Raw genomic sequence first — 14,675 nt, 5'->3', positions numbered from 1 at the left:
TAAGATCTAAAAAGTTTATAGTTCTAGAATTTGTCTATTATTTCTAAAATCAAACTGTAATTTCAATAAATATTACAATCCACACATTAGAAAATATAACCTCCCTAATCAAAAATTTTTAAATGCCTCAGAATTATCGTTTAGTCATTATTTTGCCTTACTTTTTTTTGCCTTATAACACTATTTTAATAGATTTTATGGAGTTATATCTGTATAATATCCTAATGTTTGATTTAATCCTTTGTCCAAATATTTTTGGATAATACCCTTCTTCCTTTCTAGCTAATATATTCTTGACTATGCACTCACAAATGTCAAATTCTTAAGACATAATTTCACTGAAGATAAATGTTACTGTAAATGGCCACATGGCAGATTCCCAATTGCTCAAATATTTCTTTTCCACAGTACTATAAGGATTCCTCAGCTATCAGATTCAACTAGAGAAAGCAGAATCACATAAGAGGAATCATAAAGTGTCCTGAGGAATTATTACAACCATTTTCTTTAAAACTCTCAAAAAGACAGACATTCGCTCACACTAAAGATCTAAACAGACCAAGAGTAGACAAAAATACATGTAAAGCTCTTATTAGTATTACAGTTACAAAAGAAAAAAGAGGGCGGCGCCTGTGGCTCAGTGGGTAGAGTGTCGGCCCCATATACTGAGGGTAGCGGGTTCAAACCGGCCCTGGCCAAACTGCAACAAAAAAATAGCCGCAGGTTCTGGCGGTCACCTGTAGTCCCAGCTATTAGGGAGGCTGAGGCAAGAGAATCGCCTTAGCCCAGGAGTTGAGAGGTTGCTGTGAGCTGTGATGCTACAGCACTCTACCGAGGGCAATAAAGTGAAACTCTGTCTCTAAAAAAAAAAAAAAAAAAAGGGAAGAGGACATTAGTTTTAAAACAAACTTTCAGCCCACACCTATAATCCTAGCACTCTGGGAGGCTGAGGTGGGTGGATTGCCTGAGCTCAGGAGTTCAAGACCAGCCTGGGCAAGAGTGAGACCCCTGTCTCTAAAAAATAGCCAGGTATTGTGGCTGGCACCTGTGGTCCCAGCTACTTGGAAGGCTGAGGCAAGAGGATGTCAGATTGGGGTTACTGTGAGCTAAGATGCCACAGCACACTACCAAGGGTGATAAAATGAGACTCTGTCTCCAAAAAAAAAACAAAACTTTCAAATAAAATATAGTTCTATATTTTAGAACTATAAAGGAGTATGGCTCAAAGGAGTAGGGCGCTGGCCCCATATGCCAGAGGTGGCGGGTTCAAACCCAGCCCTGGCCAGAAACTGCAAAAAAAAAAAAAATAATAATAATAATGATAAATAAATATTCAGCATTTTCTTTGAAAGCACTAGCAAAAACTGATAGGATATTCTGTGATACCAAGTTTAATAAGAACTGATATGCTGGATGGCGCCTGTGGCTCAAGGAGTAGGGCACTGGCTCTATATACCAAAAGTGGTGGGTTCAAACCCAGCCCCGGGCAAAAACTGCAAAGAAAAAAAAAAAAAAAAAAGAACTGATATGCTAGATCAGATCCTGCTCCAGTCGGCCCATTGTTGCAACTTACTATGGGTCAATTTAACAATTAACTGAGGCGCTTCCATAAAATTATCCAATAATGTAAATTATTCATTTACATTTCTAACCTTTATCTCTAACTTTGCTAGCCACTGTTTTACTCAAACTTTGAAGTGCAATTTTAAGAATTCTAAACTAACCATTTCAGTCTATCTTACCCTCAATCATTTTGTCTCTTTCCTCAAACCCAGTTTGTACTGAAATCAGATCTACCCAAAATATTTCAAGACATTTTTTTGTTAACCTCTGTTAATTCCTCTGCAAAATTACTTATCACAATTGCAACAATGATTCAGAATTAACAACAACAAAACAGTAAAGGATGCATGGAAAAGAAAAAGATGCAGGGAGATCGATGAAAAGCTAACCTACAGGGTGGCGCCTGTGCCTCAGTCGGTAAGGCACCGGCCCCATATACCGAGGGTGGCGGGTTCAAACCCGGCCCCAGCCAAACTGCAACCAAAAAATAGCCGGGCGTTGTGGCGGGCGCCTGTAGTCCCAGCTACTTGGGAGGCTGAGGCTAGAGAATCGCTTAAGCCCAGGAGTTGGAGGTTGCTGTGAGCTGTGTGAGGCCACGGAACTCTACCCAGGGCCATAAAGTGAGACTTTGTCTCTACAAAAAAAAAAAAAAAAACTAACCTATAATTCCTATACAGGATCAGAAGCCCTAATCTGAAATTCAAAATCCTCCAAAATTCGAAACTTTCTGATTGTCAGAAAGACACTAAAAAGGAAAAGTTCAAACTGGAGCATTTCCAATTTCAGATTTTCAGACTATGGATACTTAACTGTTAAGTATATATAATGCAAATATTCCAAAATCCGAAGTAAATCTGAAATCCGAAACACTTTTAGTACCAAGCATTTTGGATAAAAATACTCAAGTGCCAAGACTTCGACTATAATTTGGGGTGATACAGGCAAGTCCCCAAATTAACAAACATACCTCTTCTTATATTCACAACTTGAAACTCAGAATGCACTTCAAAAGAAACAAAGATCTAAGCCATCTTGGGCAAGTTGGGTAAATTTTCTGTTTGTAATTTCCTCATCTGTAAAAAGGGGAGAAATTGATTTAAAAAAAAAAAAAGAAAGAATGGTAAGGCTCAGCGCCTGTAGCTCAAGCAGCTAAGACATGGGAGCTGGTGGATACAAATCCAGCCTGGGCCTGCCAAACGACGACAACTACAACCAAAAATAGCGGGGCATTGTGGCGAGCACCTGTAGTCCCATGTAGTCCCAGCTACTTGGGAAGCTGAGGCAAGAGAATCACTTAAGTCCAGGAGATTTGCCTATCAAGAGCCTATTCTAGGGGTTGGTGCCTGTAGCACAGTGATTATGGTGCCGGACACATACATGCAGACAGGTGGGTTCAAACCCCGCCCAGGCCAGCTAAACAACAATGACAATTGCAACAAAAAATAGTCAGGCGTTGAGGTAGACACCGGTAGTCCCAGCTGCTTGGGAGGCTGAGGCAAGAGAATCACTTAAGCCCAAGAGTTTGAGGTTGCTGTGAGCTGTGACACCATAGCACTCTACTGAGGGTGACATAGTGAGACTCAGTCTCAAAAAAAAAAGCCTATTCTATTTATCTTACCACATTCCTGAACTAGTCTTGAATTCCAGATTTATGTGGAAACAGCATAGTATGGAAAGAACACAGCCTATGTAATCTGTCAGAGTTAAGACAGATCTTCATTGGCAATTATAACTATAAGACAAAACAAAATTTATTTAACTTTTTTTTTTTTTTTTTTTTGAGACAGAGTCTCACCATGTCACCCTTGATAGAATGCCATAGCGTCACAGCTCACAGCAACATCAAACTCTTGGGCTCAAGCAATTCTCTTGCCTCAGTCCCCCAAGCGGTTGGGACCACAGGCACCCGCCACAACACCTGGCTATTTTTTGTTGCAGTTGTCATTGTGGGTTAGCTGGCCCAGGCCAGGCTCAAACCTGCCACCTTCGGTGTATGTGGCTAGCGCAGCAACCACTGTGCTATGGGCGCTGAGCCTATTTAACTTTTCTAAGTCCTAATTTCCACATGTATAGTATATGAGAGCAATGCCTATCATGGGGAATTTGTAGGAATTAAAGATATACAAATGGGGCGGCGCCTGTAGCTCAGAGGAGTAAGGCGCTGGTCCCATATGCCAGAGGTGGTGGGTTCAAGCCCAGCCCTGGCCAAAAACTGCAAAAAAAAAGATATACAAATGGATCAGCAGAGAGTTGACAAAGCAGGTATAGATAATAATAGAGGCAATTATGGGTGGCGCCTGTGGCTCAACAGAGTAGGGCACCGGCCCCATATGCCGGAGGTGATGGGTTCAAACCCAGCCCTGGCCAAAAAAAAAAATATAGAGGCAATTATATTGCTCTCTACCTTTGTCTATTACCCTCTTCATACATTCATTTTACCCTCCATGTTGTAATAAGCACCCTGTTCAGAATTTATTAAAAGGAATTTAAGGTTTGGAGTCAGATATAATATAAACAAATAAATAAATATAAAACCTAGATTTGGTACGGAGCGAGGTGGCTCACCACTGTAATCCCAGCACTCTTGGAGGCTGAGGTGGATGGACTGCCTGAGCTTACCAGTTAAGAGACCAGCCTTAGCCAGAGAAAGACCCTGTCTCCAAAAATAGTCAGGCGTTGGGGGGGGGGGGCCTATAGTCACAGCTACTTGGGAGGCTGAGGCAAGAGAATCGCTTAAGGCCAGGAGTTTGAGGTGCTGTGAACTATGATGCCACAGCACCCTGCAAAGGGTGACAAAGTGAGACTCTGTCTCAAAAAAAAAAAAAAAAAAAAAAAAACAAAGGAAGAAAAGAAAACCTAGGTTTGATTCCAGGTACTGTCTCATACAAGCTACTGAACTTCAGGCTAGATACTGAACTAACATCTCTGAACTTCAGACTGTTCATCTGTTATCCCCCAAAGAGGAAAAATCAAAGAGGTTATTATAATTGTGACACAGTTTATAAAACTGGCATAAACCGTACAGTATCAGAAAAGTTAGCTTTCACCCACCCCCACCACCCAACTTCTCAAATCCTTTCCAAGATCAAATGTGTACAACTGAGCAAACATTATGGGAGAAGGAAAGCAAGCTAAACTAAGAAGCTCACCATAACATAACCATGATGATTTCTCCTGCATACTCACACTACAGAACATACTTGCTAAGCCAAATGAAGTTCTTGTTGGTAGAATTCCAGGCAGGAAAATTAAGTTAAAAAGTTAAGCTGTATGGAAGACTGCTCCATCCTAGCAATCTGCATCCTGAGAAACCTTAAGCAGTTTCTATTCACTTAGCTTTCCTACCTACTCTCCAAAATAGTTCCTTAACAAAGGCAGTATGGACCTAAGGTAGGGCAGAGAGAATTGGCTAGGTGAGTAAGTGTGTTCAACTTAAGGAGTGACCGTCCTTAATATAATCCACCAAAAAATGCACTCTGGTTATATCAGACGAAAGATGGAAAAAACAAAAAGAATGTTTTTCCAAATGTCCAAAATAAATGTCCATATGAAAATACTTTCTGGGCGGCGCCTGTGGCTCAGTCGGTAAGGCGCCAGCCCCATATACCGAGGATGAAGGGTTCAAACCGGCCCCGGCCAAACTGCAACCAAAAAATAGCTGGGCGTTGTGGCGGGCACCTGTAGTCCCAGCTACTCGGGAGGCTGAGGCAAGAGAATCGCTTAAGCCCAGGAGTTGGAGGTTGCTGTGAGCTGTGTGAGGCCACCGCACTCTACGGAGGTCCATAAAGTGAGACTGTCTCTACAAAAAAATAATAATAATAAATAAATAAATAAAAATAAAAATACTTTCTATTTTTTATTTTTAGAGACAGAGTCTCACTTTGTTGCCTTCGGTAGAGTGCTATGGCGTCACGGCTCACAGCAACCTTCAACTCCTGGGCTTAGGCGATTCTCTTGCCTCAGCCTCCTGAGTAGCTGGGACTACAGACGCCTGGCACAACACCTGGCTATTTTTTGTTGCAGTTTGGCCGGGGCTGGGTTTGAACCTGCCACCCTCAGTATATGGGGCCGGCGCTCTACCCACTGAGCCACAGGTGCCACCCGAAAATACTTTCTATTTTTTTTTTTTTTTTTGTAGAGACAGAGTTTCACTTTATCGCCCTCGGTAGAGTGCCGTGGCGTCACACAGCTCACAGCAACCTCCAACTCCTGGACCTAGGCGATTCTCCTGCCTCAGCCTCCCGAGTAGCTGGGACTACAGGCGCCCGCCACAACACCTGGCTTTTTTTTGGTTGCAGTTTGGCCGGGGCCGGGTTTGAACCCGCCACCCTCGGTATATGGGGGCGGCACCCTGCTCACTGAGCCACAGGGGCCACCCAATACTTTCTATTTTTAATATCATTTATCCCATAGCAACTTTAAAATACTGACCTCCTGGGCGGCGCCTGTGGCTCAGTGAGTAGGACGCCGGCCCCATATGCCGAGGGTGGCGGGTTCAAACCCAGCCCCAGCCAAACTGCAACAAAAAAATAGCCGGGCATTGTAGCAGGTGCCCGTAGTCCCAGCTGCTCGGGAGGCTGAGGCAAGAGAATCGCGTAAGCCCAAGAGTTGGGGTTGCTGTCAGCCGTGTGACACCACGGCACTCTACCCGAGGGCGGTACAGTGAGACTCTGTCTCTACAAAAAAAAAAAAAAAAAATACTGACCTCCTTAAGGTAGTGAAATCCTTTGAGAAGTTTTGTAGTGAATAATACAATTAATGAAGTCAACAGGACACAAAGAGCTATTAAAGTGTGCCAAGGACTCAACTGCAGTACAGCTAAAAAATTCAACTAAACCAGAGTGAACTTTTAAACTATAGGAAAGCAACAAAATAAAAATTGAATTCTTAATATGAAAGAGACCTAAGTTCCTAAGCAACAACTTAACTCACTTTGGCTATAAAGAAATCCTCAAAACACAAGTGACTGCCTACTTCCCTTGAGAGGTTTATTTACGAAGAGTATTAGTTATCACCCAATAAAGGTCATAGAAAAAGGATATGGAAAGATATCAATAGACACTCGAGTGGCTATTTCTAGTGCTACCACCTACCACATCAACTTCCACATCATTTTCTCAGCTTGTGTGAGCCTGATTCAGTCTAAGCCCCTTAGCAAGGCAACTAGTGGCCTAAATCATGTAGCCCAAACTTTACAGGTTACTAACATATTGAGATAATCATTGCTATATGTGAATTTTTCTTTCATGATTCTTCAATAAGATCAGAATACCTTACTGGTGTCAGCTTTTAAGTCCATCAAAAAAAACTTGGGGCCAGGCATAGTGGTTCACACTTGTAATCATAAAACTTGGGAGAGATCAAGGTGGAGTATATAGAGGCCAGAAGTTCAGCACCAGCCTGAGCTATCATAGCAGGACATCCTCTCTACAAATGTTAAAAAAAAAAATCAGCAAGACATGGTGGTATGCAATGCACCTGTAGTCCCAACTACTTAGGAGACCAAGATAGAATTCCTTGAGCCCAGGAGCATGAGGCTGCAGCAAGCTATCTATGACCACACTACCACACTCCATCCAGCTGGATGACAGAGCTAGACCCTGTCTAGAAAAAAAATTGGGGAACTTAAGACCAGTAACTGTGTCTCGTGGCACTACCATACTAATACTTTTTTAAGTGAGAGACTACATAAGAAATAAGATTTATCTTAATATACATATGAGCAATGCAGTTTTAAAATGTTACATGATGGTGACAGGAGGGGGTAAAGAACAGGGGTCAGGGAGGGGAGAGAAAGCATTACAGCATACAATTATCTGGAAAAAATATATAGTAAACAGGCAGGTTAAAACATGTTTACCGCTTACTAACTATTGCCAACACACAGCAGTTACCACACCATATACTTGTCAGATTTCTCAACATGCAAAACAAACAGAAGCCACCCCTTTATGAAGTACTTATCTGCTGACTTCTAAATAGAAGAAATGACTTTTCTGGAATGGAGGAAATTTAACTTCCTGTACTCTCCCTTTGACTTTCAAAATCTTTTCAGTAAATTGAGGTTCTCAATTTCAAGGCTATTCATGTGAAGTTGAATAAAAGTGGCATATTTGTAATACGGATAAACCACAAGATCACTTGTCTATTCACAAACTATATCCACGTTCCTACTAGATTTTTAAATGCCTTTCTTAAAGGCTAAATATGAAGTCTGAAAAAACAAGTAATACAGTAGACATGACAGAATTCAACAAGTTTAGTTATCAGTAGAATTCCTGAAGTAAAAGCCTGAAAAAAAATCACCAAGATAAATTCCTAGTAGTGCTACTGAAGATATTATGTTACTAATGTGGAAACTGAGAAATATTCAAAATATTCTGAAAACAGTATCTCCCTCTAAAAATAAAGAGGAAAAGCATTTGCCAACACAGAAACTACTGGTGCTTTTCAAAATGATAACCACATGGGAGGCATTTCTATAAATAATTCTGAATTGCAATAACCCTAACCTTTCAAAGCACGTTTTGGTCTCGCCTTGCCAATAACAAGGGTATTTTTGGTGCCATTAATACAAAGGGCTCTGCTATTTTATTTGCTTCTACTGCAAACTGTTGGTTTACATAAAGACCTACAAAATAACTACCACACACAATGCACTTCCAATCATTAAAATAAACACGAACAAGCAAGCATCTGTCATCGATAAGGTCCCAGGAATTTTCTAATTTACAACAACAGATATTTTCCACATTGTAGTTCAAAGGCTAAATACATGTTCGTTAATCTTTTTGGATTCCTGTTCTATATTTACTTAGGTTGGAAAGAGAGAAACCTCAGAAAATAAGCAACGGCCACGACACCATTCTATTTTAGGTTACTCATGAAGCCTACAGAGCAAGAACTTTTGGGGGAAGAGAGAGCGTTTAAGACATTTTTCCAAGTAGTTAATAATTCGTGTTTTATCATTTACCAGTCCTAACAACCCCTAAAATACATAACGGGGGGGCGGAAGTGAAAATGACGGGGGGGGGGGGATCCTACTTGAAAACGGACAGGCAGGCAAATTTACAAACCTTCAATTAAAGGGAATTTTAAGATTAACTTCTCTCGAACGCCCTTCCTCACTCACACCCGCTTCCTCCTCTCCTCGGAGAGGTCTGTGTAATGTGACTCATGACAATTTTTTAAAATAAATAAATAAATAAAAGACACACCCTCTGGGCTGAACTGACATAATCACCCCCACCGCACCCTCCGCCGACACACACCCCGCTTTTCCTCTCCCTTCTGCGGCTTCTCCCGGCTCCTCGCGCCTGCCCTTTCCTCTCCCCTCTCTTCCCTTCCTGGACCCCTCTCCTGGGTCGCAGAGGCAGCGCGGCGGCAGCTGGGGGGCTCCGGGACAGACGCCCGGCGAGCGAGAGGGAGGCTGCCGGGGGCAGCGGGGCTCCGGGGGCCGAACCTGCCGGGGAAGCGGACAGCAGGGGTGAGCCGGGCTCCCGGCTCCCTCGCCCAATTTCTCTTTCCCCTTCCACGGGTTTCAGCCTCCACACTACTTCCTGGATCGCAGCCCGACCCCCCAGCCGGGCCACTCGCTCTTTCCTGGCCCGGGCCGGGGCCGGGGCCGGGCAGGGGCAGCTCCCCACCCCGCGCGGCGGGCTGCTCACTCGGCGGCGGCTCCCCGACCAAGCCGGCGCTTGCCGGCCGCCCGCGCACCCGTCCTCACCTGTATGTAGTTGTTTTCACAGTAGTCCGCCACCCGAGTCAGGTTCTGGTAACTCTCTATCAGCGCCCTCTTGCCAGACGGGATCTCCTCCTCTAGTAACATCTGCAGCTCTGCCATTTTCCACCCCTCTGCATCGCTTCCTCTCGCGTTAAAGAGACTAAGGCAGCAAGGTCCGCCGAGGCTCCGAGCACCTCACTGCCCGGATACAAACCGCCTACCCGCCCTCCCGCCTGGTATTGTGGGAGCGCACCTCCTCCTCTTCCTCCTCACTCCCTCCACCCTCTGCGCGCAGCCGCCAGAATCTCGTTGTCTCGCGAGCCTTCATTTCTCCTCTCGACCCACGGGATTTTTCTTCGTTAGCAATGCTTTCTGGGAATTGTAGTCTCTCATAAGCTAGGCGTCTGGTCTAGAGCGCATGCGTCCAAAGGCCCCCCCTAGAAAAAACGACGGGGAGGGGCGTTAAAAGAACGCGGACGGAGGGCGGCTGTGGTCAGGCCGCGGTTTCCCCACAACTGCGGAAGGTGGCGCCACCGGGTGACTCTGGGCGATGAAATCGTTTCCTGGTAAGGCTGTGAAAGTTGGCAGAGCTTGGTCAATTAGGAAATATCAGTGAATCAGAGACATCCATTTAGATACGTACTAAAAAGGAGTAGAATATGGAAAACTCCAAATCTTTATTTCCTCTGTGGGCTTAGCGATAAGGCGACTCAGGCTTTACTTTCTAAACTTCCGCCCCCATCAATTCATTAAAATTTAGCAAACATTTGTTGATGGCTAGCCGTGTACCAAGCCAGGTACTACCCACTGAGGCTACAAGTTGAATAAGGATACTCGGTACACTGAAAGACAATTTTAAAATAAACACAAAATATGTTTAGTTCTCTCCTGTCCTTTTTTTCTCTGACTCTCCTTTGCATATTCCTACACTTAAGGTATGTACACATTATTTCACTTCTTTGTGCATAATCATTTTGGTTTTCATTCTTTTTTTATTATCAATTGCTTTGGAAAGCTTTGACAGGCCCTATAATTTCAGGCTTTTCACTTTCACAGGAACATCAAATACTTTTGATACCATGGGCTATGAAAGGTGTTGACCAAAGGCTAAAAAAGAAACTAAAGATCACTTTAAAGTCCATATTTGAAGAAAAGGTCACTGAGAACACCTACAGGGAACAAGTTAAAGAGAAAATAAAAGGGGGGGGGAGGACGAGTTAAGGATCAGCCCTCAAGGGGAGGCAGCATCAGGGACCCTCACTGTGGTCATGTAATCACCCTCCTCCCTAAGGGTCCGGCAGCAGGAGTATAAACCACAGAAGAGAACTCTACAGACAACCAGCAAAACTAACCACACTATCCCTCCAAACCCTATACCCCAGAAGAAAAGGGCTCCTCATTGTTTGCCCTTCTATTTGACATTCATGACTTTTTGCTTGTTTATTTTCTTGTCTCTATCCCCAAACTTAGAGAAAATGTTTTATTTGTCTTTTCCTCTTGCTGTAGTACCCAGGCCTTTACCCATACTAGTTGTCTGTAGTGGACAATGTCCACTGCCCACCCATGTCCAGTTTCTTTGTGCTGCACCCAGTGGAAACCTGACTTTATTCAGATAACACCCATTCCCAACTCCAGTGGGGCCATTGTGTCTGAGTTTATAGTTTGTCTTTCTAATAACTTAAAAATTCATGAGTGGTGCTAACTCAGATACTAAAGCCCTAAATTACAGGTTTAGAGGTATTTACCACCTCTTGTCCCCCTGGAATAAAATCTGATTTATTACAGCTGTAAGGACAATAGCTCCCCAGACTGAAAAGCTTACTGGTGATAGAACTCAAAAGTTACCAAATCTGCTCAGTGCCTGAAACTCAGCAGCTAGGGCGCCAGCTACATACACCAGAGCTGGTGGGTTTGAATCCAGCCCAGGCCTGCCAAACAACCATGACAACAAAAAAATAGCCAGGTGTTGTGGCGGGCGCCTGTAGTCCCAGCTGCTCGGGAGGCTGAGGCAAGAGAATCGCTGAAGCCCAAGAGCTAGAGGTTGCTGTGAGCCGTGTGACGCCACGGAACTCTACCCGAAGGCAGTACAGTGAGACTCTGTCTCTACAAAAAAAAAAGAAAGAAACTGATACACAAAACAACATAGATGGATCTGAAAAGATTATACACTGTATGATTCCACTTACATGAAATTTTAGAAAAAGCAAAATTAAAGTAATAGAAATCAGAGCTAGGGCGGTGCCTGGGGCTCAGTGGGTAGGGCACCAGCCCTATATACTGAGGGTGGGAGGTTCGAACCCAGCCCCAGCCAAACTGCAACAAAAAATAGCCGGGCGATGTGGCGGGCACCTGTAGTCCAAGCTACTTGGGAGGCTGAGGCAAGAGAATCGCCTAAGCCCAGGAGTTGGAGGTTGTGAGCTATAACGCCACAGCACCTACCAAGGGCGATAAAGTGAGACTCTGTCTCTAAAAAAAAAAAAAAGAAAGAAAGAAAGAAATCAGAGCCAGGCATGGTGGTTCACACCTATAATCCTAGTAGTCTGGGAGGCTGAGGCAGGTGAATTACCTGAGCTCAGGAATCTGAGACCAGCCAGAGCCAGAGGAAGACCCCCATCTCTAAAAATAACCCAGCATTGTGACAGGCTCCTGTAGTCTCAGCTGCTCAGGAGGGTGACGCAAGAGAATGGCTTGAGCCCAGGAGTTTGGAGTTACTGTGAGCTATGACACCACAGCTCTCTACCAAGGGTGACAAAGTGAGACACTGTCTCAAAGAAAAAAAAAAAAGGAAGAAAGAAATTAGATCATATTTTGCCAGAGGCCAGAATGGTGGAGGTAGGGTAATTCCAAAGACACACAATTGAAGTTTTAGAAGTAATAGAACTGTTCTAGACTAGATCATGACCGTATACATTTGTAAAACTGAATTGCACACTTAAAATATGTGAATTTTATTGGAACTAAATTATACGATAATGAAGCTGACCAAAGAAAGTTCAGGCAAGAGAAAGACCCTTTGCTTCAATTATTAAAGAAAAGGGGGGGGGGGAATCAAATATTAAAGAGAAGGAAAAAATTACGTATCTCTGCTGTCTTTGACGTAATGAAGTCACACCATCCAAAGAGACAGGGGACAACTTGCTTTTCTAAGTAATAAAGGTGACTAAATGGTCAAGAGTTAACATTAAGAATTATAGGCTTGGCGCCTATAGCTCAGTGGCTAGGGCACCAGCCACATACACCAGAGCTGGCGGGTTTGAATCCTGCCAAAGAACAATGACAACTGCAACAAAAAATAGCTGGGCATTGTGGCAGGCGCCTGTAGTCCCAGCTACTTGGGAGGCTGAGACAAGAGAATGGCTTAAGCCCAAGAGTTTGAGCTGTGACACCACAGCACTCTACCCAGGGTGACATAGTAAAATTCTGTCTCAAAAAAAAAAAAGGCAGCCCCTATGGCTCAAAGAAGTAGGGTGCCAGGCCCATATGCTGGAGGTGGTGGGTTCCAGCCCCAGCCAAAAACTGCAAAAAAAAAAAAATAAAAAATTAAGAATTATAGGGTGGTGCCTGTGGCTCAGTGAGTAGGGTACTAGCCCCATATACTGAGGGTGGTGAGTTCAAACCCAACCCCAGCCAAACTGCACCAATAAAAAAATTAAAAAAAAAAAACTTGAAAGAATTATAGGTAGACATTGTGGCAATAAATTAAAAGCATTATGCTAACTTTTTTCAATAGTCTACCTATAATTCTTAATTTTTATTTTTTTTTATTGAGACAGTCTCACTCTGTCACCCTCAGCATAGAGAGCTGTGGATCTTCATAGTTCAAAGCAGCCTCAGTCTCTTGGGCTCAAGAGCTCCTCTTGCTTTAGCCTTCCAGGTAACTGAGAATATAGGTGCCTGCCATGAAATCTGGCAATTTTTATGTTTTTAGTAGAGATGGAGGTCTCACTCTTGATCAGGCTGGTCTTGAACTCCTGAGCTCAAACAGTCCACCTACCACAGCCTTGTAGAGTGTTAGGATTACAGGTGTGAGCCACTGCGCCCAGCCTATGCTAACTTTTTTAACTTGTCCCCTGTAATGTGCATTTTTATTCTCCTTATTTAGTATTTTTCTGTGGATTTTGTTTAAATAAATAATAATGAAATGCCTTTCAAAGAAATTCCAACAGAATAAAGAATAACACCATTTGCATTACATGTAATGATGTATTCATAGGGTTCGAATTATAAATCAGTCCTTGTACATTTTATTTCATGGATATTTAGTTAGGCTAATCGATTTGGTCAGGAAAAACAGTTTGTAACTACAAATTCTGCATACAAGGTGTGAAGAGAAATCGAAATTTCAAGTATTTCATCCGAAATAGCAGAATGCTGACAATCATAAAGACCTTACTTCCAAGGGTTTAAGAGATGTGCCAAGCAAAATAATACTTTGCACTATTTTGGTACATAATTGCTGATCTTGTTATCTGGCACACAAAGAGTGAGACTGCACACTTAGAAAACCTCAGCCTTAAGGCTGGGCACAGTGTCTCATCCCTGTAATCCTAGCACTGTGGGAGGCTAGGGCAGGTGGATTGCTTGAGCCCAGGAATTCAAGACCAGACTGAGCAAGATCCTGTCTCTAAAAATAGCCAGGCATTGTGGTGGGCGCCTGTAATCCCAGCTACACGGAAGGCTGAAGCAAAAGAATCACTTGAGCCCAAGAGTTGAGGTTGCTGTGAACTATGACGCCATGACACTCTATCAGGGATGACAAAGTGAGACTCTGTCACAAAAAAAAACTTCAGACTTCCACAAAGTTAATTCACAACATGGCAGCCCAGGACACTAAACTGAAAGTGGGTGGTCAACAAACCAGAATGTAGAGAAGCATTGTGATACAGTCGAAAGAAACCAGGGGTCTTACACCTCCCTGTGCTCCACACCACCACCACCACTGTGTGATATGATCACCTACTACAGAAAAAAAAAAAAGCAGGGGGAGGAAGATGTGCTAGGACTACTAGAACAAAATGCCAAAGACTGGGTGGCTTAAATACTGGAATTTGTTGCCATTATTGTTGTTTTTAAGAAAGATTTAGTCTCCCCATATTGCCAAGACTTGGACTCCTGGGCTCAAGGGATCCTCCTGCCCCAGCCTCCTGAGTAGCTGGGACTGAAGGTGTGTGCTAAATAATAGAAGCTCATTTCTCAGTTTTGGAAGCTGGAAGTTCCTATTCCTATTTCCTCTTCAAAATTATCTAGGCTTTTTCTAGCATGTACCGCAAAACTCCTCCACCCTCACTCATTAGGCAGTTCCAAAGCCACTTCCATAGGAGTGCCTCACTTCGCAGTGCCAAAATTGATATCAGTCTTCTAGGGCTGCCTGTAACAAAACACCTCAGAC

The 14,675-nt window shown here is 43.4% G+C and overlaps 1 protein-coding gene across 14 annotated transcripts in view; it reads right to left on the bottom strand.

Moving 5' to 3' along the window:
- The window catches only part of ABI1 (abl interactor 1), a 116,197-nt gene extending 106,578 nt beyond the window's left edge, over positions 1-9,619 (bottom strand). For 13 of the 14 annotated variants that reach the window (XM_053573163.1, XM_053573164.1, XM_053573153.1 and 10 more), the window contains exon 1: positions 9,290-9,605. In XM_053573163.1, coding sequence (XP_053429138.1) covers positions 9,290-9,406 — 117 coding nt within the window. In that variant the 5' untranslated portion in view covers positions 9,407-9,605. Of the gene's footprint in view, positions 1-9,289 lie in introns of all 14 variants that reach the window. The other variant, XM_053573149.1, reaches the window with a different exon arrangement.
- Positions 9,620-14,675: the final 5,056 nt, after the last annotated feature.

This window comes from Nycticebus coucang, chromosome 20, assembly GCF_027406575.1.
Source record: "Nycticebus coucang isolate mNycCou1 chromosome 20, mNycCou1.pri, whole genome shotgun sequence".
NCBI classification, from domain to species: domain Eukaryota; kingdom Metazoa; phylum Chordata; class Mammalia; order Primates; family Lorisidae; genus Nycticebus; species Nycticebus coucang.
This window is presented reverse-complemented; position numbering and strand designations above follow the sequence as displayed.